This window comes from Mustela lutreola, chromosome 13 (assembly GCF_030435805.1).
Source record: "Mustela lutreola isolate mMusLut2 chromosome 13, mMusLut2.pri, whole genome shotgun sequence".
Taxonomy (NCBI): domain Eukaryota; kingdom Metazoa; phylum Chordata; class Mammalia; order Carnivora; family Mustelidae; genus Mustela; species Mustela lutreola.
The window spans coordinates 68702861-68726705 of NC_081302.1; the positions used below are offsets into that span (position 1 = coordinate 68702861).

At 36.5% G+C, this 23845-nt stretch overlaps 1 protein-coding gene across 1 annotated transcript in view; it reads left to right on the forward strand.

Annotated features, from left to right (window-relative positions):
* The window catches only part of CCDC169 (coiled-coil domain containing 169), a 49368-nt gene that overhangs the window by 10703 nt on the left and 14820 nt on the right, over positions 1-23845 (forward strand). The window contains 5 exon segments of the mRNA XM_059144165.1: positions 3031-3141; positions 3230-3241; positions 3244-3266; positions 21097-21195; positions 21419-21472. Coding sequence (XP_059000148.1) covers positions 3031-3141; positions 3230-3241; positions 3244-3266; positions 21097-21195; positions 21419-21472 — 299 coding nt within the window.

Here is a 23845-nt window from a genome sequence, read left to right on the forward strand (position 1 = left end):
ATAATTTAAACATTATTGCATTTTAAAGACCAATAAAGAATTATACAAAAATGATATATCTTAATATTTTGGGTACTTGGATTATCATAGAACAAGATGTGGTAGGGAAAGAAATAATCAGTGTGGTCTTTTTTTTTAGAAAAAGGAAATACTTGGTAAGTAGGAAGTTGATGTGATTTATGTGATACTTTTAGAGGCCAAAGAGATATTTTATTTTCACATCAGAAGAAAAAATGAATATGATTCAGTCTGGAGTATATTTGTCTTTATACCAACATAGTAGTAAAGTAGAATTTTCAATATTTTTTTTTATAGAGGAAGAGGCCCACAAAGGCGAAAGCACCACAAGGGCCAATGAAAGTCACCCTGTGACCCCACAGCAGCATAAGTCTATTTTTTCCCTTTTTATAAGCACTACTATTTTAAATTTATCTCTTGTAATTCAGCAGTCCATATGCTTTCTCTTTGTCCTTATGCCCTATAATCAGGAGCAGTCTGTATATACTGAAGGAGTTACACGTTTGAGTGTGTACGTACATTTGAGGTCAGTTCATCATATTGGGGAAGGTGAATATTGACATCATTACCACCAGGACCTGGCACTTATTAATATTAATACATGATGGTTAACTACTAGGCTTATATTTGAGGATCTCTAGATCAATAATATTTTATTTTTTAAATTTTAAGATTTTATTTATTTATTTGGCAATAGAGATCACAAGTAGGCAGAGAGGCAGGCAGAGAGAGAGAGAAGAGGAAGCAGGCTCCCCGCTGAGCAGAGAGCCCAGTGTATGGCTCGATCCCAGCCAGGACCCTGGGATCATGACCTGCGCCAAAGGCTTAACCCACTGAGCCACCCAGGCGCCCCATAGATCAATAATATTTTAAAGTGGAGGCAAACATTTCTAGACTATTGTCGGATGTGCTAAAAATAAATTACATTCTGAAATTTTTTGGTAGCTTCTGATTTTGCTCTGAAGCCCCCATTCCCATGGTGGGAGAAAGGGGTCCAATTACAAGAGACTCGCTAGCCAGTTATATAGATAATTGCATCTGTTTGGACTCAGTGTTATCTTTCAGGCTTCTCTTTCCTTCTTGTTCCTAAAGCGTTTGGATTTAATGACTTTCATCTTCAGTTTGGAAGGGTGTTCCTGCTTCTGTTTTTGGAATACTATATTTGCTAGAGGTGAGGGGTTTAAGGGAGACGTGTGGCCGGGCTGAGGAGGTTGAGGCCAGTGGTATGTGCTAATACTCTTTTTACCTAGATTCCTCTGTCAACTATAATGGAGCAGAAATTGTCTCATATAAGGAAAGAGCATTTCTTTTTTTTTTTTTAAGTTTGACAGACAGAGATCACAAGCAGGCAGAGAGGCAGGTAGAGAGAGAGGAGGAGGCAGGCTCCCTGCTGAGAGCAGAGAGCCTGTTGCGGGCTCGATCCCAGGACCCTGGGATCATGACCTGAGCCGAAGGCAGAGGCTTTAACCCACTGAGCCATCCAGGTGCCCCGAGCATTTAAAGTTTAGAAGCAAGCCACCTTTTTTCTCTCTATAAACCATGATTTTCAAGATTAAAAAAAAAATTGGCTTTGCGCCTTGAAGCTGACCAAAGATGTTTTAATTCTAGACTGTATCCTCCCCTCCTCTAGCAATTAGAAAACTGTTTTGGCCTTAATAATCCAAGGGGCTTGGTGAAAGAAACCTGCTTAAGGATAAGAGAAGATGCCTGAATAGGCAGCTGCATGTATTAGCATAGCAATTAAGAGTATTGAGGGAGCAGGAGGCTGGCTGAGGACAGAGCAGAAGCTGGCGCCTTGCACCCCCTCTTCACCCGCTCCCCTCCATAATATGTGTGGCATTCCTCAGGCACCCCTGAGTGCCATAAAACGATAAATAGTTAACTTGCAGAGATCGCAATCCTGCAGAACAGGAATCTCCCTTGCTCTACAGATGTCCTAGAGACCTAAACAGGGAGGTTACCTTAGCAATAGCACCAATTTCCAGAGGCAAATAACTCTCAGTTCCTGAAGCCCTAATGTCTCCCTCCGACCATAAACTGGAGGAGACTGAGGTAGAAGGGAATGTAAATGACAGCAGGATCATAACACCCCACCAAGAATCTCCCAATTATCTTGATGTTAATGCCTGACCTAACGACATTGATCAGGCCATAAGGGTAAGGCCTCCCCCCCAGCACCTTGTAGGCCCTCCTTAACATGTGAAAACTCTGTTGAAACCTCCCATCCCTTCACCACCTCCCCCCAACCACAAGGTATATAACATGCCTACCCTCACAACCCGGGGCAGCAGCTCTTCCTGCCCACGGGTCCTGTCCCCGTGCTTTAATAAACCACCATTTTGCACCAAAGATGTCTCAAGAATTCTTTCTTGGTCATTGGCTCCGGACCTCAGCCCACCGAACCTCACCTAGGTTCTAGAACTTCATCAGTTTCCTCATCCGTAGAACAGGTAACAAAGTTTTTTCAAATGAGGATTAGTTAGTTAATATATGTGATTATATATGTGATTGTGTACTTTTTACATAGCAAACATGTAAGTGGTAGTTGTTAAAAGGACTTAAGAATTTGTTTGCAAAGGAAAAAAAAAGTGGACATGACTTTGGATGGAAGCTAGAACTATTTAAGCTGTTATGTATGGATATTTCAAGTTCCAAAGAAAGAAACACGTTCCTGATAGTCCCTTTAATGGAATTCCTTGTAAGGGTATGTGAGGAACTAACAGACAAAGGAACTAGGGCATGAGAAAACCAGGAATCACAATAGTCCTAGTGAGGTCTGACTGTGTGGTAATCCGCTGTGAATTTACTGTCTGCAATCTCAAAGATCCTATCTAACAGAGAAATGCAAACTTAAAAATGAGTTCACTCTTGTTCATCTACATTGCTAACAAAGTAAAGTACAGTAGGATTGGGCTGATTAATGTTGTTTTAAAGGAGATTTAAATGAGCTGATTAATGTAGATAAATGAGAGGTGACAAGATGATCTTGATTTAACCCCATTTTCCCATCAGGTGGTGAATGGAAAGTTCGTTATGAGACACAACTTGAACTGAATGATCAATTAGAAAAGCAAATTGTTTCTCTGGAAGATAAAATGGAAAAAATCCATGGAAATTCTCCAGGTGCAGAAGCAACTATATATATATGTTTTGTAAGTTGAATTAAAAGTGATAAAATATTGTTAATATTTTCATATTTGTTTTGTTGTAGATAGATTGTCTTCTGTGTTTATGAACAAATGCCAGTGGTAAGTAAAAGCTAGTTAAACAAAAAGAATAATAGAAGGGAAAAAATTTGTACTTTTTTGGGGGGCAGCTTCCAAAAAATGCTTGAAGACTGTGGCAAGTTCCAAATAAAATATTTTGTTCAGTGGAACTGTTTCTAGGAAGTAAGGAATCCTAATCTCTACCTTAATAAAGCTGGGCAGAGTTTCAGATACATACCAAATGGAAGAAAAAGAATCTCAATAGTTAGTCCAGGTGCAACCTGAGTGTGTCTACTTCCTGTAACCTAAAAGAGCCTATTAAATACAAAAATATGTTTCATAACTATCTGAAAACATATCCATTCCATTTCCTCTGGAATATACATATACACATGTAGATATGCACACACACATATATTCACATTCACATACACAATGTATAAAATCCAACAGAGAACCCATAAAATTACCCTATGACATGAAAGAAACCTTATTGTACTGATCAACCTACTTTTTCTTTGGACTGGCCAAGTGACTGCCTTTCCTCTGGAAAAATTCCTTGAATTTATATGTTTTATACTTTACAAAGCACATTTATTTGTTTCTCATTCGTTTAAATGCTTATTTTTTTAAAATGTAGAGAAGACCTAAAGCATGGCTTATGCCAGGTCTAGAGCATGCTTGGAAGTAGGCTTTTCTTTAGAACTCTTGCTGAATTTTAATTTCAAGAATATTCAGGAAAACATGGAAATCTTATTAAAAAAAAAAAAAACCAAGGGTACTTTATATGAAAATGAAAATACAATACAATACTCTGCTAAATTGGCAGGACTACATAATCCAATGAGATAAAATTTAATATTATTTCCTTTAATGCATGTGACACTGAACTTAAAAAAATTAAGTGATTTGCTCAGAATCACACAGTCTGGAAATGTGGAGGTCGATTCTCTTTTTAAAAATATCTATGTCCATTTGACTAGTGTGTGCGATGACAGAAGCCATTCTATACAGCCTATCAGAAATAACATGTTTTTTAATAGCTTTAATGTAGAGCACTTAACTGACTGCTATATTCACAGAGGTCCTGAGGACCAGAGCATTATAGAGATTGCTTTTTGAATAAGTGCAGATGTTTAGTGAAAAATACAGAAAAATATTATATTTTTAAAAATAATTAATCAGGGGAGAAATAACCCAATTTGTACACCTCTGTTATTTTCAACCCAGAAATACCTTTTTTCCTGTGTCTTGGAAAGTCAGGAAAAAATCATGGAGTCATATCTCCATCTTGTGGTGGTTAGAAGTTACTGCAAGGGCCATTTTAAGCCTTGTATTTACTAAACTATGGATAGAATTTTAATTCTACCTATAGAATATAAAATATAATACTAGCTACAGAACATAAAATATTCTGACTCCAAGTTTCTTGATAACTCATCATCAGTGCTAGCTCAAGAAATTGGGTATTGCCAGAATAGCAGCAAATGCTGGTGGGACCTGCTATGATAATTTACAGCATATGTAGGAAGCAATTGATTGGCTTTCTAACTGCTACCTCTGACTCTGTAACATACTCATGTTGGCAAAAAAATTTTTTTCCTTTGATGAGTTTGTGATATTCTTGAAAAAAATGTGGTTCTCTAAGAGGTTTAGATCTGGAGGCAGGGAATTATATTTCTCGACATTTTGGGGTTTCTATTAGGTTGATATTTAGAGAAAAGGGTTTAAATTGTTTGGGGGGGGATAGAATATGAATTAAAACACTATTTGTAAATTTACTAATTCTTTATCCTTGTAAATTGTTTGGTCTTTAGAGTAACCTATACAGACATACTTAAGAAATTGATGTCAGTTTGAATACTAATTTTGAGTAATTTCAAATTTCAAGCTTGCTTATGGGCAAAAACAGGGATGAATACAAATTTTTACCAATATAGATGAAATTTTTAAAAAAATGTTACCATTTGGGGGCACCTGGGTGGCTCAGTTGCTTAAGCTACCGCCTTGGGCTCAGGTCATGATCCTGGAGTTCCAGGATGAGTCCTGCACCAGACTCCCCGCTCAGCTTGGAGTCTGCTTCTCCCTTTGAACCTCCCCCAACACTCAAGCGTGCTGTCTCTTTTTCTCTCTCTCAAATAAAAAAAAAGTTCCCTTTTGAGAAAGAAATAAGAAATACTAAATAAGTAATTTACAAATTGGATCATTAAAGTGGACTTGATTTTAACATTTTAGAACAAGGATTCACTTAAGTGAGGGTGAATTTCTGGTCCCTGTTCTGATACAGACTGGTTTCAAGCCTTCAATCTTTTTGAAGATTATTTTTCTGATCTTCAGGTACTATTGGTTAGGCAATCTTTAAAGTGCCTTTCAACAGTATAGTTTATTAATACTTAATTTTAGCAAGACGTATCAGTAAATGGCTGCATGTAAAAGAAAGGCTTAAAGGGAGTAAGGTCTTTGGTTTTGTTTTCTCATGTACAGGAAGTGTTAGAGGGATGCAGTTCAGGTTGGCACAGCGGCTCCTCCAGGCTCCTGACTTGACTTTCCACTCTCATTCTTTAATGAATGACCTTTGTTTGCCTTGCTCCTAAGGTGGCTGCTTCACTTTCTCACCTGCTTCACCTTCTCTTTCAATAGAAAGAAGTAGGTGAAGGGAAAAGGGCAAAGTAAAGGCCAGTCAAGTTTGTTTGGTTTCAAAGCATTTCCCAATATGCTGCGCGCAGAGTCTCCGCTTACATCTCATTGGCTGGAACTGCATCATATGGCAAATACCATATGGTATTTGCAAGAAAGGCTGCGCAATTTAGTGTTTTACTGAGTAAAGTAGCAGGAAGAAGGGTAGAATGAGTATCTGTTATGCAATTAGCTCTATTTGCCACACAAGGTCTCTTTCAATGAGTACCATTTCATTTCTTTCTTTTTTTTTTTTTTTCAAAGATTTTATTTATTTGAGAGAGAGCTCACACAAGTCGGGGTGGGGGGGTTTGAGTTGGGTGGAGGGTCAGGGGCAGAGCAAGAGGGAGAAGCAGACTTCCCACTGAGCAGGTAGCCTGACTGTCGGGGGCTCTATCCCAGGAGCCTGAGATCATGACCTGAGCCAAAGTCAGACGCTTAGATAACTGAGTCACCCACGCACCCTAAGTATCATTTCATTTTAAAATAATATGTATTCATTTAATACTATTTGGAAAACAAAAGACAAAGATAAATATTAAGTCAAATATATCTACTGTTGACCTCTTTTTTAAAGTTTTGCATGCATGTTATATTGATTAAAAAATACAACCCATTAAATAAATGAACCCCAAAAAGGAACAACCTTTTTAAAGGATAACCCTTTAAAAAGTATATATATATAATTTTAACCTTATTTCATGGACAATTAAATCAATAATTTCTCATGTTATATTTTCTTCATGTGTATTTTTAAGAGCTACATTATATTTCATTGCATTGGATTATTAATGTTCAATTCCTTTTCCCTATAGTTGAATATTTTAGGTTATTTGCGGTTTTAATTTTGAATAAAATAAAACCCACAGAGGATAATATGGCAAACAATATATTCTAGTATTAGCAAATCTTTAATTGTTGTCACTTTTTGATTTCAAATGTTTTAATGAAGTCTATAGATTTGAGGACTATCTATAGAGTTCAGGACCCTTTTATTCCCTTTTCTGTCTCTTTCCCTTTTATAGGCAAGTATGATCATGGCTTTGGTATATACCATTCTAATTTATTTTTAAATTCCTTTTAACAGATATTGTGTCTAAAAATGCATGTAAAAATATATTGTATGTATCATCCTTTTTTATCCTCTCCATGTTAAGGCATAAAGATCTGATAAATTTTATTTACTACTATGTTTTATTTATATACTATGTATATAGTAGAATATGTATATATATACACATAGAGAGATATCTTTATTTATTTATTCCCCTATTTGTGTACATTGAGGATTTTTCAAAATCTCACTGTGACAAACATTGCCACAGGGAACATACTTATACACATCTCCTGATAATGAAGTGTTCCTCCAGAATTGGTTAATTTTTCTGTAGAGGGCTAGATACTTAATACTTTTGACTTTGCAGGCCATTTGATCTCTCCTGCAACTATTTGATACTGCTGTTAGAGTGTAAAAGGAGCCATAGATAATACCTAAATGAATGGGTAAGGTTTTATTTTAACAAATCTTGGCTTATAGAAACAGCCTGAGGCTGGATTTGGTCTTCAGGCTATAGCTTGCTGGCCCTTGCTTTAGGGCAGTGGTCCTCCAACTTTGGTAGGTAACAGAATCACGTAGGGATCTTCATAAAAATACAAAGGCCAGCCCTATCCTTCAACCAGCTTGCCACTTTTGAGTTCTTTATTAACCCTCCGGATAATTCAGATATACATCAGAGTTTGAGAACCACTGCTCTAGTGCACATGGAGTGAGATTTTTAGATCATGGGATATGCACATTTTCAAATAATGATAGACTCCCTCCGGATCAGTCGAAAGACACCCCAGGTCTGTGGTTAGTTCAGTAGGTCTGTAATAAATAAAAGAGGTGATAAGAGATAAGACTGGAAACATAAGCAGGGCCTCGATAACAAAGGATTTTATATGTGTGTGAACCTTTCTATATGTGGTGGGAAGCTTTGAAGTATTTAATATACAGTTTAAAAGCCTTTGCCCCCATGGAGAAAGGCTTTCCCAGGGTGGGTGGGATTTGAGTCAGGGAAACCAGATAGGACGTGTCTGTAGCAGTCCAAGTAAGGGAAAGTGAGTTGTTCAGCTTGGGCAGTAGTATATGATGATGTAGGCAAGGTGAGAGATTGAAGAGATATTTATAGGAATGCAGATTTTGTGAGTGCATGGACACTCGGGTGAGACTGGGAGCAGATTGGAGAAAGATTAAGGACTCTCCTTTGAACAACAATTACAGTGAACAGCACTGTAGGATCAGAAGCAGGGGGAGTTTAAGAAATGACTTTAGTTTTGTGCGTATTACACAGATGATAGTGATCAGCAAGCACCTGGACATGGTTGTAGACTATGTAAAGTTGTCTCTCTGGATAGAGAATCATGGAGTCATCAGTGTCACCTGCAGTCATGAAAGTATGAGATTGTTTGGAAAGAAATGTGAAGTCTGAAAAGAAGGGTTAAGGATGGAACACTTAAGGTGTTAGCTGAGGAGGTGATTGAGCGAAGGTAACTGAGAAGGAAAATTGTTGAGAAAGGGAGCAGAGAAAAGAGTGGTATCACAGAAGCCAAGGGAGGAGAAGGGTTTAATGAATGCTCAGCAGAAGAATGTTCTCCAAGTAATTTCAGGTGCAGAGTAGCATAAAGAACATGGTGTGAAGTTCCAGCACATAACTGATTCAAAGGGAAAGACAGTAAGCGGGTTAGAAGCAAGTTAGGTAGGCTATTGAAAGAAAAGGTGGTGTAGTGGAAAAAGAAGGGGCAAGACAGCGGAGTGGGTGTAACCCACTTTACCCAGAAACTTGGCTTTTAGAATTAGACTGTCCTGGTTCAAATTCAGACTATGAGGTACTAAGGAAATTATTTCATCTCTCTGAGGCTTAATTTCCTCATCTGTAAAATGCAGTTAATTAAGCACTCTTGCAAGATTGTCATAAAGGTTATTACAGAAATGTATAAAGCAAATAGCATAGTGCCTAACACAGTCAGCATGTCTCTTGATCAAGTGTTAGTTCCCTTCCTCCCTTTCCTTAATAATGGGAACTTTAGAGGGAGCTCCAAGTCTCATTAGAACAAGTCTGTTGTGAAATTAACCTTAACCCATTTCAAGGAAATAAGGGCAAGTGTGAGTCGGGCAATATATTTTCACTTACTCAGCTGTGCCGTTCTATAAGTTGTGAATCTTCTGGTACCTCTTAAAAATGTAGAAGTGTAGCTGTGCCTTTTTAGTACCCTCCCAGAAAGCAGGGGCTTCTTCGGGGATATAATAAAACGCACTGAACTTTCACTTCTCTTGGCGTTACTGGGTGGACATTTTCTAATCCCTCATATTTACATTCACCAGAAGAACCTACTGCCTACCTTCTAGAATTTCCTGGTATATTGAGCAAAGATCTATAGTCATTCACTGGAAGACTAGAGTCTGTTTTAACCATTCCAGATGACTGCTAGTTAAGGATAATTAGGCCATGTTGTCTCTGATAAGCAGTAGCTATTTTTCAGGTTCTGATAATGGCGTTCTAGGCTTCTTTTATCTCCAGTTAGAATGTGAAGCTGAGAATTCAGCTAAACTCTTTATCAGACCTTTACGGCTCCTGGTAGACAGGCCCATAGGTGGTTCCCCAGCAACGTTTTGAGTAATCATCAGTGCTTTACTGTTCACCATTAGCATATTGGTAGTTGATGTCTTCTCTCTTTGGTTAGTTTATTTAGGCCCACTCAAGCTTAGTATCTGTGACACTGTGCCGCAAACAAAACAGTATTTGACCCTTCTGGTTCCCTACTTTCCTTTACTGTCCAGCACTGCCTTGTCCCGAGTTGCTTGTCAATATGTAGAGTTGTGGTCCTTTAATTTTCAAACTGTCTAAGAATCATGTGAATAACTTACCAAGAGTGCACATTCTTGGGCTTATGCCCAGAAACCTTTACTTAGTAGGTCTGGGATAAGGCTTGGACATTTGTATTTTTTAGCATATATTTCAATAGGTTTTATTGCAAAACACTATTATATATAAATTAACAACGACAACAACAGATTTAGGGGATCTCTATCCCTCAGAGAAAGATAGCCTCTCTTGTGAAAAGATACTGTAAAGACTGTATCAAACACTTCTACCATATCCCTGTGGTCAACTCTATTTCATGGTGGAAGTTCTCTTCCTTGATTCATTAGGAGTCAGAAAATTGATGACCCCTTACTTAAAGTCTGTTTTGGCTGCTATAAAAAAATAAAATTAAAAAAAAATAACCACAGATGGGTGTCTTACAAATGATAGAAATTTATTTCTCACAGTTTTGGAGTCTGGAAGTCCAGGATCACGGTACCAGCAGATAATGGTGTTTGGTAACAACTTGATTTCTGGTTCAGAAATGGCTCCTTCTTATTGTGTCCTCACATCATGGGAGTGGACTAAGGACTTCTTAAGGGTCTTTTTTTTTTTTTTTTAAGATTTTATTTATTTGACAGAGATCACAAGTAGGCAGAGAGGCAGGCAGAGAGCCTGATGCAGGGCTCCATTCCAGGACCCTGGGATCATGACCTGAGCTGAAGGCAGAGGCCTTAACCCACTGAGCCACCCAGGTGCCCCATATAAGAGCATTGATACTATTCATGAGGCCTCTACCCTCGTGACCTGAGCATCTCCCAAAGTCCGCACCTCCTAATACCATCATAAGAGTCATTAGGATATCAACATTTGAACTTGGGGAGGACACAGACATTCAGACCATAGCACTTCTATTTCTCTCTGCTTCTTTTTCCAATCAGTGCATTCCCTTGTTTCTCATTACACACAGACACCTTGATCCCTTAAGGGAAACCTCTCACCAGAACACACACTCTGTCAGTCAGACAGAGATAGCACAGAAGATCCTGCTCCCAAAGCCAACAAGGCTATCTGGTGATGGGAGACATGACGGAGAAAGTCTGGAAACAGAGAAACTTTATTTAGGAAAACATTGAGTTTGACATTAAATGTTCTCTGAAAGATTCTTGATCAATTTGTAGAAAATCAACTCAATGGGAAATTAACTTGCTGAAATCTAAATCTTTGAATACATTCCTATGATTATAACCTAAGCATTTTTAAAGAGTGTTCGATTTGTTAAAAACTAAAACTTAATGAAAATGGCTTAGCATTTATTATCATCATGGAAAAATGTATTTGGAAAAAGAATATGTTTTGGTTATAAGTTCACATGCATGGAAGACTCTCCTAAAAGCAAGATTTGGATAAATTGGTAAATTTAGAATCCTAGGTGAATGGCCTCTTTGTAAGTTAATCCTTTGGTCAATCGACTTATTGAAATATTAACTTGTGGATATTTACCTAGCTTCCCTTCTGAAGTATGTTTCAGCTTTCCTTAGGACAAACCATAAAATCTCTCTCCTTGCCCTGCTTAGCAGGAAAAGCATGAAGGAAGAGATGGTTTTAAGTCTTACAAATTCTTTCAAACAGCCAGACTAGTCTCTTCATCATGCACTTTGAGCCTTTAAAGAAACAAGACTCTCCCCTCATATCGTTTTCTATTTTGGTCCATTTATGTTCTACCTGCTGATTTCTGATGTCCTTAATCATTGCTCTGCTCTTTTTTTTTTTTTTTATGATTTTTATTTATTTATTTGACAGACAGAAACCACAGATAGGCAGAGAGGCAGGCAGAGAGAGAGGAAGGGAAGCAGACTCCCTGCTGAGCAGAAGCCCCACGCAGGGCTCCATCCCAGGACCCTGGGATCATGACCTGAGCCGAAGGCAGAGGCTTTAACCCACTGAGCCATCCAGGCTCACCTCACCAGGGTGAGGCACCCAGGCCCCTCACCCTGCTCTTTTATTCATCCTGATGCCCCATATCATTTTCCTGAATGTGATTCCCTTATTGTGAGTCAGATTCTTCTTTTAGTTATGCTGCTTCATGGGGCCTGAAAATATCCAGCCCAGTTTGGACCTCCCAAGGAGCTATTATTACCTCACTACAGTCCGGTCATGATTCCAGTGGGTTCATTCTTGTCATTTCTACCTTAAGAACATTCTTAGAAATTTTGTTTTAAAATTCATAAGTATACAGTTAGAACCTAATAACCAGGCATTAATAGTAGTCAGCCTAAAGCACTATTGACACCCCTAAATACATTTGTGTTTAAGTGATATATCAGCCACATAGTGAAATCCAAGAGATCTTGGATTCTCAAGAATGTGATAGAAACAAAGCAAGAAGAGGAATTCCTACTAGCCATCTGGCTAGTGGTAGATCTGTAGAACCCATCTGATACTTCTTCCTCATGTATTCTTTCCCAGATATCACCAGATTTGTGTTCTCCCCAAAGATCATATGTCAGTTTGGATACAGGTGTGTAGCCTCTGAACACAAAACCAGTAACGCGTATTTTATATATAAATCTAGTAACAATGTTGTCCACAAGGGGGCACTTGGTATTTAAGCATGCAGAAGGCTGCATTCATTCATTGCAATTGCCTTCATTGAAAAAAGTACAGCATTATCTAGGAGCTGTGATTAATTGTATTTTATTTTTCTTTTGTAAGCATTCAGTAGAGTGATTTTTTTACTTGTGGCTTTTATATGTTCTTTAGTATAGTATAGCAATTACCATTGCTTAAAAGATAGGTGGCTAAAACAGCTTTGTTTTTACTTAGGATAGAAGAAAAGGACTTAAAAAAATTTTAACTAAGAATGTTTGATTTCACGTATGTAAAAGTATCCTGAAATTTCTTATTCTTACCCTGTTGTTTCAATGTACTGTTGGGAAGTTCCAAGCAAATTAAGACACGAGTGTAGGTGAAATATTAAGGACTGATTAACATCAGAAACAAAACAAAGCAACCCCTGTATGATAAGAGAAGAATTAATTTTTATGTATCTAATTTCTTTTTGGTTAATTTCCAGTGGAATCTTCAACTGAGCTATGGCTTTAGTATGTCTTTTCAGGCTATAGTTTTCTAGTATGTGGCCATTGATTATATAATTAGCTAAAACAAGCTCCTTGGAAAGAGCTTAAGTTATGGGTCTTCTAATGGATTATAAGTGATGGGATGAGAGAATATGTGCCCTTGATAAAACCATTTTTAAAGAATAGTTCATTTTGGAGTCAGTAAAATAAAGAAGCAAAATCTAGAATGAATGTTGAAGTTACTATAGTATAATTTTTTTATTTTAGAGGATTTCTGATGTTTATAATAATTTTTAAAATGGATAATTACAAATATCTTGCTTTTAATGACTCATGGTACTTAATGACTAATACAGTTTTTACAAAATCCAGAATGTATTCTCATTTTCTGTCCAGGACAATTTTTTAAATTAATTAATTAATTAATTAATACCTTTTCTTTAGAGCAGTTTTAGGTTCTTAACAAAATTGGAAGGAAGGTGCAGAGATTTCTCATATACTCCTTACCTCTACACATGCATAGACTTCCAATTATCAACACTATTCATTCCATTACTAGAATGAACCTACACTGACTCATCATAATCACCCAAAGTCCATAGTTTACCTTAGGGTTTACTCTTGTTGTACATTCTGTGGGTTTGGAAAATGTATAATAACATATATCCATCCTTGTAATATAATAAGGAGTATTTTTAGTGCCCTAAAAATCCTCTGTGCTCCACGTGTTCCTTCCCACTATCCACCCCCAACCTCTGGCAACCACTAATCTTTTTATTGTCTGCATAGTTTTGCCTCTTCCAGAATGTCATATAGATGCAGTCATACAACATATAACCTTTTCAGATCAGCTTCTTTCATTTAGTAATATGCATTTAAGATTCCTCCTTTTTTAAAAAAATTATTTTATTTATTTATTTGACAGACAGAGATCACAAGTAGGAGAGAGGCAGGCAGAGAGAGAAGAGGAAGCAGGCTCCCCATGGAGCAGAGAGCCCGATGTGGGGCTTGATCCCAGGACCCTGGGATCATGACCTGAGCCGAAGGCAGAGGATTTAACCCACTGAGCCTCCCAGGCACCCCTCCTCCATGTTTTTTCATGCCTTTATAGTTCATTTGTTTTTAGTGCTGAATAATATTTCATTGTCTGGGTGTATCACAGTTCATTTATCCATCCACCTACTGAAGGGCATCTTGGTTACTTCCAAGTTTTAGCTATGAATAAAGCTTCTATACACATCCATATGCAGGTTTTTGTAGGAACATAAGTTTCAACTCCTTTGAGCAAATACCAAGGAGTGCAATCACAGGATCATATGGTAAGAGTATGTTTAGTTTTGTAAGAAACTGCCAGACTGTCGTCATCTTCTTCTTCTTCTTCTTCTTCTTCTTCTTCTTTCTTAAAAGATTTTATTTATTTATTTGAGAGAGAGAACAAGCAGGGGGAGGAGCAGAGGGAGAGGGACAAGCTGATTCCATGCAGAGCCTAAGTCAGAGCTTGATCCCTTAACCCTGAGATCATGACCTGAGCAGAAATCAAGAGTCCTACCCTTAACCGACAGAGCCACCCAGGCACCACTGCCAGACGGTCTTCAAAAGAAGCTGTACCATTTTGCGTTCACACCAGCATTATATGACAGTTTCTATTGCTCCACATTCTCATTGGCATTTGGTACTTTCACTGTTTTGGATTTTGACCATTTTTATAGATGAGTAGTGGTATCTCCTTGTTGTTTTAATTTGCATTTCCCTGATGACATATGATATGGAGCATTTTCTCATATGCTTCTTTTTCTTTTTCTTTTTTCTTTTTTTTTTTTAAGATTTTATTTATTTATATAACAGGCAGAGATCACAAGTAAGCAAAGAGACAGGCAGAGAGAGAGGGGGAAGCAGGCTCCCTCCCAAGAGAGAGCCCGGTGCAGGACCCTGGGATCATGACCTGAGCTGAAGACAGAGGCTTTAATGCACTGAGCCACCCAGGCGCCCCTCGTGTGCTTATTTTTCATCTGTATATCTTCTTTGATGTATTTGTTAAGAGCTTTGGCCCATTTTTAAATCAGGTTGTTTGTTGTTGAGTTTTAAGAGTTCTTTGTGTATTTTAGGTAACAGTCCATTATCAGATGTGTGTTTTACACGTATTTTCTTTCAGTATGTGGCTAATCTTCTAATTCTCTTGGCATTGTCTTTCATGGAGCAGAGTTTTTAATTTTAATGAAGATCAGCTTTTATTATTTCTTTTATGAATAGTGCATTTCGTGTTGTATCTAAAAAATATCACCATACCAAAGATCATCTAAGTTTTCTCTTATGTCATCTTATGATGTTATATAGCAGGAGTTATATATTTTTGCATTTCATTTTATTATTTTTTAAGATTTCATTTATTTATTTATCTGAGAGAGCCAGAGAACATGAGTGGGGGCATGGAGAAGTAGGCTCCCCACTGAGCAGGGAGCCTGATGGCTGGGCTTGATCCTAGGATCCTGGGATCATGACCTGAGCTGAAGTCCGACTCTTAACCAACTGAGCCAGCCATGAGCCCCTAGTTTTGCATTTTACATTTAGGTCTGTGATCCACTTTGAATTAATTTTTATGAAGGGCATGGCTTAGATTTGTTTGTTTGCATGTGGATGTCCAGTTGTTCTGGCACCATTTGTTGGAGAAACTATCTTTGCTCTGTGGCATTGCCTTTGTTCCTTTGCGAAAAAACAGTTGAAAAAAGATCTATTTGTTCTGGGTGGTCTTTTTCTGGGCTTTCTGTTCTATGTATATATCTATCCTTTTGATAGTACCAATCTTGATTACTGTAGCTTTTTGGTAAGTCTTGAAGTTGGTAAACATCGGTCCTCCAATTTTTTTCTTTTTCAATGTCATATTGGCTCTTTGAATTTTTTACTTCTATAAACTTTAGAATAAGTTCATCAATATCCATAACATGTTGGAATTTTGATTGAGATTGATTGAGATTGCATTGAATCTCAAAAAAAAAAAATGATTATGTTGGGAAGAACTGACATCTTAATAATACTGAGTCTTCCTATCCATGAACATGGAATATCTTTTCCATTTATCTAGTTCTTTGATTTTGTTCATCATAGTTTTTTAGTTATCCTTATCCAGATCTTACCCATATCTTTTTAGATTTATATCTAAGTATTTCCTTTTGGGGTGCTAATGTAAATGATATTGTGTTTTTTTTATTTCAAAATTCTTCAAAATTTCAAAGTTCATTGCCACTCTATAGGAAAACAATTGATTTTCATATATTAACCTTGTTATATATTCCATATATAACAAGGTTGTCATTTGGCAACCTTGTTATAATCACTTATTAGTTCCAGAGTTTGTTGTTGATTATTTTGGGTATTCCACATGGATGATCATGTTATCTGCAAACATAGTTTTTTCTTAATCTTCCTTCCCAGTCTATACACATTTTATTTCCTTTTCTTGACTTATTATATTAGCAAGGACTTTCAGTGTGATATTATAAGAAGTGAGAAGGGTCATCCTTGCCTTGTACCATCCGATCTCAGTGGGAAAGCTTCATAATTCTAACCATGAAGTGTGGTATTATAGTTGTTGTTGTTGTTCTTCTTCTTTAAGATATTCTTTATCAAGTGAAGAAAGTTCCTCTCTATTCCTAGTTTACTGTGACTTTTTTGTATAACTGGGTGTTGGATTTTGTCAATTGCCTTTTCTGCATCTATTGATATGATCATGTGATTTTTTTTAGTCTATTGATATGATAAATGCCATTAATTGAGACCCTTTTTTTAATGCTTGCCTTATTACCATGAGGTTGCCCCAATGAACCACCCTACTTTCCTGAGTTATGGCATAATACCAAAGTATAGTGCATCTAAAATTCAACTAGGAAGCAGGCTCAAGGAAGAAAAGTGAGAGGGGTCCTAGGAATTCTACTTGTGGGAGTAGTCCAAAGGTTAACCAGAGAAAATAAAATACTTTGTGTTTCTATACTGAGTCTAGGGGAAACAAACAAGCACAAAGCTAGAGATGGTGTGTTATAGACCGGAGGGATAAGAAATCAAGATGTTAAAGGTGAGGGTGGTTATAAAGAAAGTCAGAAGAACAAGCAAGGGGTCCACATCTGATATGAAGTTTCAGCTTAATAACATTTTCCATATATATCTATAAGTTTATGAAATTAGTATGCTGCCATTTTTTGTTAGATGGATTTATAAATTTATTTCTTTATTTATTTACTTACTTACTTATTTATATTTATTTATTTGACAGAGAGAGAGAGAGAGATCACAAATAGGCAGAGAGGCAGGTGGGCGGGGGGGGGGGGAAGCAGACTCCCCACTGAGCAGGGAGCCTAATGTGGGGCTCTATCCCAGGACCCTGAGATCATGACCTGAGCTGAAGGCAGAGGCTTAAGTCACTGAGCCACCCAGGTGCCCCCAATTTTATTTATATAGAAATAACTTCAAACTTACAGGAGAAAATGCAAGAATAGTGCAAGAAACTTCTGTTTTCAAGAACCGTTTTAGAGTAAGTTGCTATCACTTCTGACTACAATACACAAGGACTTTCTCCTACACAATCATAGTGTAGCCATCAAAATCAAGAAATTAGCACGGATTCTTCACTGCTCATACAGTTTCATCAGTTGTCCCAATAACATTCTTTATACAAATAGGCCCTATTCAGGATCATATATTGCATTTAGTTGTCATGTGCTTTAGTGACCTAAATCAAAATAGTTTTTCATTGATGGAGAATAGACTTTCACCATATCTATCTATCTATCTATCTATCTACCTTTCTATCTCAAATCATTACATTGTACATTTTACATCCTAAACATTATAATTTATGTCTTTTATGTTGTAATTGTACATCTTACAATTTTAATTGTTAGACCTCAGTAAAGCTGGGGAAAAAGTAGTTTTTCAGATTTTCTTTGACTTTCAACCTTGACACTTTCAAAGATTCCTTGCTAAACATTTTGTAGAATATCCTAGTATGTGTGTTTAATGAGTCCTTATGATTAAATGCTAATTATACATTTTTTTGTAAGAATGCCACATAAGTCAAATAGTGTTCTTATTTCATCCAGTCAATTGAGAGGTTATTTCAACTTGCCTCATAATTGTTAACATTAACTTTGATCACTTAATTAAGAAGATGTCTGTCAGGCATCTCCATTGCAGTTATTCTTTTTCCCTTTGTAATTAGAAGGCATTTTATGGGGAAGTATTTTGACAGCATGTAAATATACCATTCCATATTGACTTTCATCCACTATTTTATTTTTATTTTTTTTAAAGATTTTATTTATTTATTTGACAGAGAGAAATTACAAGTACACTGAGAGGCAGGCAGAGAGAGAGAGAAGGAAGCAGGCTCCCTGCTGAGCAGAGAGCCCGATGCGGGACTCGATCCCAGGACCCTGAGATCATGACCTGAGCCGAAGGCAGCGGCTTAACCCACTGAGCCACCCAGGCACCCTCATCCACTATTTTAGCATCTGTTGATATTTTTGGTTGATAATTACTATCCTGTCCATGACTTTCACTATTTATTAGTCATTGTACTATGGAGAAAATCTTTCTTTTCTCTTTATTTATTTATTTGAAAAATTTAGATCAGGATTAACTCATGGATTTTTATAATTTTATGTTATATACTTTTATTTTTTTAACCCTTTTTTAAAAAAAGATTTTATTTATTTATTTGACAGATAGAGATCACAAGTAGGAGAGAGGCAGACAGAGAGAGAGAGGAGGAAGCAGGCTCCTTGCCGAAGCAGAGAGCCTGATGCGGGACTCGATCCCAGGACCCCGGGATCATGAACTGAGCAGAAAGCAGAGGCTTTAACCTACTGAACCACCCAGGCGCCCATATGTTATATACTTTTATATAATTTTTAGCATTATTATCCAATTTGATACTCAGATTTTCCCAGCTTTAGTATGTTGCCATTTTTAACTTAACACTTTTTAATTTAGGGATTCCTAATAAAAGTACCAGGACAGGTAGCTGACATCTTGTATATATACATCTTGTATATAGCCTGTTTTATAATTCATGCTGTTTGAGTACAAAATTATTGAAGAACTATTAGTGAAGTAGAATGGTGCTTTGTTTGACATATTCACTCTTACAAACCCATACTCTTCTTCCCATGTACAAAATTCCTAAAATACTCCTACTTAATGAAATCCAAATGTCCCTTGCAAAATTAGAAATCTATGCTTGGTACCATTAAAGCATTGAGTTTATTGGGATATAAGTTGTGTAAAGTTGTAGAATGTGGTTTTGGTAAAACTGAGCTTGAGGTGTCAAACAAATGTTAAGGATAGGCACACAGATTAGATTTGGATGTGATATTTATTATCAGAGAAGTGATAGCTTATAATTGAAGTGAATGGATAAGACATATATAGAAGGAGATCGCAGGAGGTGGCAGATTGATTGAGTGATTGATTCTAAAGATTTTATTTATTTATTTGACAGAGAGATAGGGAGAGCAGGAACACAAGCAGGGAGAATGGGAGAGGGAGAAGCAGGCCTCCTGCCTGAATTTTACCTATTTCATATGATTTCTTCTATGAGTTTCTAGAGTTTTGGGTCATATCTCACACAGGTGATCTTTAATATAAAAATAACTTGTATTCTAGTAGTTTTTTGATAAGCTAATTTCTTTTAAAACTTAGAATGCTTTTTCCCATTGAAACAATATTAAAATGAGTAGGTTCTTTCTCTTTTACATTTATAAAAATGTATTTAACAAATGATATAACTAAACCATATTACTATAGTTATAGTATATACCATATATATGGTAGACTAAGCTAGAAATTCTCCTAGCAAAGGTCTATACAGCAAAAATTTGAACTACTTTCATCACTCCTTGATCACGTCTTCAAAAACCGTTCATACTTGAGCAGTGATTTATTTCATAAGGGTTTAATTTTCTATAAGATAACTCAATTTAACCTCTTAAATTTGTGGGGCTTTCATGGACTTTCTTCTGGAGCAGGTTTTTATTTGGGGAGGGAGACTGAAAGCTATTTATGACACCAGTGCATGGTTTTCAAAGACAAATAAGGCCTGCCTGTGAAATATCACCCAGTTATATTTTAATGGTAATCAAATATGCATAGTGGAGAGTTGTCATAACCAAGAGATTTGTATTATCACGATGTTATTTTAAGAGACAAGAACTTGCCTGTTTCAGCTGACCTAATTATCCTATTGATACAGTTTTTTATATTAACAAGTATCTAGGAGAGAATACGTTTTTAGAGAATTAGCTGTTTTTTAGAAGGAGGGTATGAGCTCTAAAATATCTTGCACTTTTGCTTGTGGAGATTTAAATCAGATGCTTCTGTTTTTCTTTAAATGTTTCTTTTAATAACTTCAGTGATCTAAATCATGACCAATAACGGTTAGGTAGAATTCAGTCTGGAGGGTTTTTTTAATGTTAATGTGGTAATGTGTAAGAATATGAGAAAAAATTGAAGTTACTGCAAATAATTTGTTATTGGTTTAGGGATTAAAGTTTTAAACCAAATTATATAATGCAGTATTTTTCTGGCATTTGGCTAAAGCTCTACTCAGCTTCAGCTATTTGTGATGAATGACATTTGGCTTGAGATCTTAGTTTCCAGAACTGTCCTACTCTGCAATATTTTCTCAATTTTCCTGGTCATCAACTATTTGTCTGTTCTTTTCTATTGTACTGTTGTTACACTGGTACCAGTCATGTGAAAAATATATAATAATATTGTTTAGCATGGCCTTTGGAGTCAGATTACCTGGATCCTTTTTTTTTTTTAAGATTTCATTTTTGAGTTATCTCTACATCCAACGTGGGGCTTGAGATCCAGAGTCTCATGGTCCAATGACTGAGCCAGCCACGCACTCTAAAATACCTGCGTTCTAATTCCAGTTCTACCACTTATTAGCTGTGTGTCTTTGGACCAGTTACTTAACATCTAATAGATGCAATTTTCTCAACAGTAAAATGGAAATAAATATATTAGCCATCTTCATGGCTTTTATAAGGATTAAATGAAATCATCTATGGAAAGCACTTAGCACAAGTACTGACTTGGAATATTGTTAGGGTTAAATAAATATTGTAATTATTATTATTGTTATTACTTAAAAAGTACATATTATAGAATTTGAAGTCACAGAATGTTATGAGGTAAAGGCATTTGCCAGTGAAGAAATTTCTTACTATTATTTAGAATATGAGTTCATGTAAAATTTACTATTTATACTTTCAGGAATACTTAAATACATTACTTAAACAGCTAGAAAAAGAGAAAAGAAGCCTTGAAAATCAAGTGAAAGACTGTGCACTCAGACTGGAACAAGAATCAAGGGTTTGTTTTTATTCTACACTAGACATTTCTTTGTAACTGCTATTACTTTTAGTATGTTATCTACAAACCTACTATATTATTATCACAAAATGCTTATAAAACTATTTCCTATACTATTTTAAAAAACAGTGTAGAGACATAAACTTTACTTATTAATAGCCTTGCTAGTATTGCAAATCCTCTCTGATGTTGGATTCTTTACTTTTGTATTTTTTTCCTGTAGGCTTACCGCAAGACCAACGATGAGTGCTGTAGGTACCTAGCTGAGATGTCTTGGGTAACTTTTCTTGTCTGACTTCTAAATTTTAAGAGTTTTCTCCTACTGTAAGTTACATTTTTCACTTTTCTAGACTTTTGATTGGTTCGGTTTGGTATACAAACACACATTGGAATTATGGGAAAAAATCTACCAAGTTTCTAAATATGAAAGGTAAAAGGAAAATTTATAGGTTTTATAAAAGGAGAAAAAGGAGATAAAATTTGCCCAGATTAAGGGAATATTTTACATACTTGCTTCCTTAGTTATCCTTTTAGTTTGATCTATAATTTCTAGAATTCAAACAATAAGCAGTTATCCCTCTGCTCTCATGAAATTCATGGTATTTTATGTCATAATTATGCACATAATTATGTATCTGTCTTAGATACAGCACTGCTATTACTAGAAAGGATTACTAGAAAGGTTGTATTTATGATACAGGATAGGCAAGTGTGCACATACATCGACAAGACAGGAAAGCAATCAGTAAATTATGGATGATACATATTTTCCATAGTTTTCCATTTGCCTTTCAGTTTCATTTATGATGATGTTAGTATTACTGAGTTTTTGTTTTGATGTTATCAGAGTTATCTTTTATTTATGGCTTCTGATATCATAGTTTAAAAGTCTTTGTTGCAATATTTCATAACATCACATCTTTTTTTAGTACTTGGCTAAATATTTTACATTTATTTAATCCTTGTTAATCCTTGTTAACTTTATTTTGATGTATGTTTCAAAGTAAGTATATGAGTTTAGTTTTCAATGCACACTATCTACATGGAAGTGTCCAGAGAGCAGTTGGATATATGAATCTCAGAGTAGAAAAGATAAAAAATGGGAGATACAGACATATCTCCCATATTAGCATAGAGATAGTAAATGAAGCCATTTGAATGAATGAAATGCTTCAGGGAGAGTATACAAGGTGAAAAGAAAAGATAGTTTAGAATATAGCTCTGAAGAGTTTCAACAGTGATAGTCAGGGGAGGTAGACCCAAAAAGAAGGTTGGAGTCTTCAGGACATTAACTAGGTGAGGCAAGGAAGTAGAAGACCTTGAGGGCTTGGTTTGCCATAAAATAAGTCTGCTAATTACTATTCTGGCATTTCCAGCAGATTCATGAAAAGATTGAGAGGAAGGGAGTTAGGATTGGGGGTTGGAGCTGATAAGGAGATGTATAAAACAATTTGGGAATGAAAGTCAGGGCAGTGGTGAATAAAGGGAGGCCTGGACTTCTAGTAATGACTAAGATTAAGTTAGAAAATTGAGACAAGATCGGGCGCGTTCTAAAATAAACAAGTCAGGAAATGACAGATGCTGGCGAGGATGCGGAGAAAGGGGAACCCTCCTAAACTGTTGGTGGGAATGCAAGCTGGTGCAGCCACTCTGGAAAACAGCATGGAGGTTCCTCAAAATGTTGAAAATAGAACTGCCCTATGACCCAGCAATTGCACTATTGGGTATTTACCCTAAAGATACAAACGTAGTGATCCAAAGGGGCACGTGCACCCGAATGTTTATAGCAGCAATGTCCACAATAGCCAAACTATGGAAAGAACCTAGATGTCCATCAACAGATGAATGGATCAAGAAGATGTGGTATATATACACAATGGAATACTATGCAGCCATCAAAAGAAATGAAATCTTGCCATTCGCGACAACATGGATGGAACTAGAGCGTATCATGCTTAGCGAAATAAGTCAAGCAGAGAAAGACAACTATCATATGATCTCCCTGATATGAGGAAGTGGTGATGCAACATGGGGGCTTAAGTGGGTAGGAGAAGAATAAATGAAACAAGATGGGATTGGGAGGGAGACAAACCATAAGTGACTTTTAATCTCACAAAACAAACTGAGGGTTGCTGGGGGGAGGGGGTCTGGGAGAAGGGGGTGGGATTATGGACATTGGGGAGGGTATGTGCTTTGGTGAGTGCTGTGAAGTGTGTAAACCTGGTGATTCACAGACCTGTACCCCTGGGGATAAAAATATGTGTTTATAAAAAATAAAATATTTTTAAAAAATTGAGACAAAATAGAATCAATCCTTGTAGTCTCTTACTTGTAAAACAGTCAGTTCACACTTGATGGTTCCTGGATACTCAGTTGGCATCACTGCTTACTCCTGCAGCACAGGCACCCTCATGCCTTTCCTCAGACCATTTCTCCGCCTGGAATTTGCTGCTTTTCATACATGCTAATTCTGCTTCCTTTTGGTTCTAGCATAAATGCTAACTGCTTTACAAGATGTGATTTGAGGAAAGACCACAGATTTTAGAGTCATTTAAATTTGGATTTAAATCCCAGCCTGGTACTTAATTGTAATGCGACCTTTTGGGGCCTAATTTCTTTCCTTCTTGGTAGAATGGGAAATAATAGTATT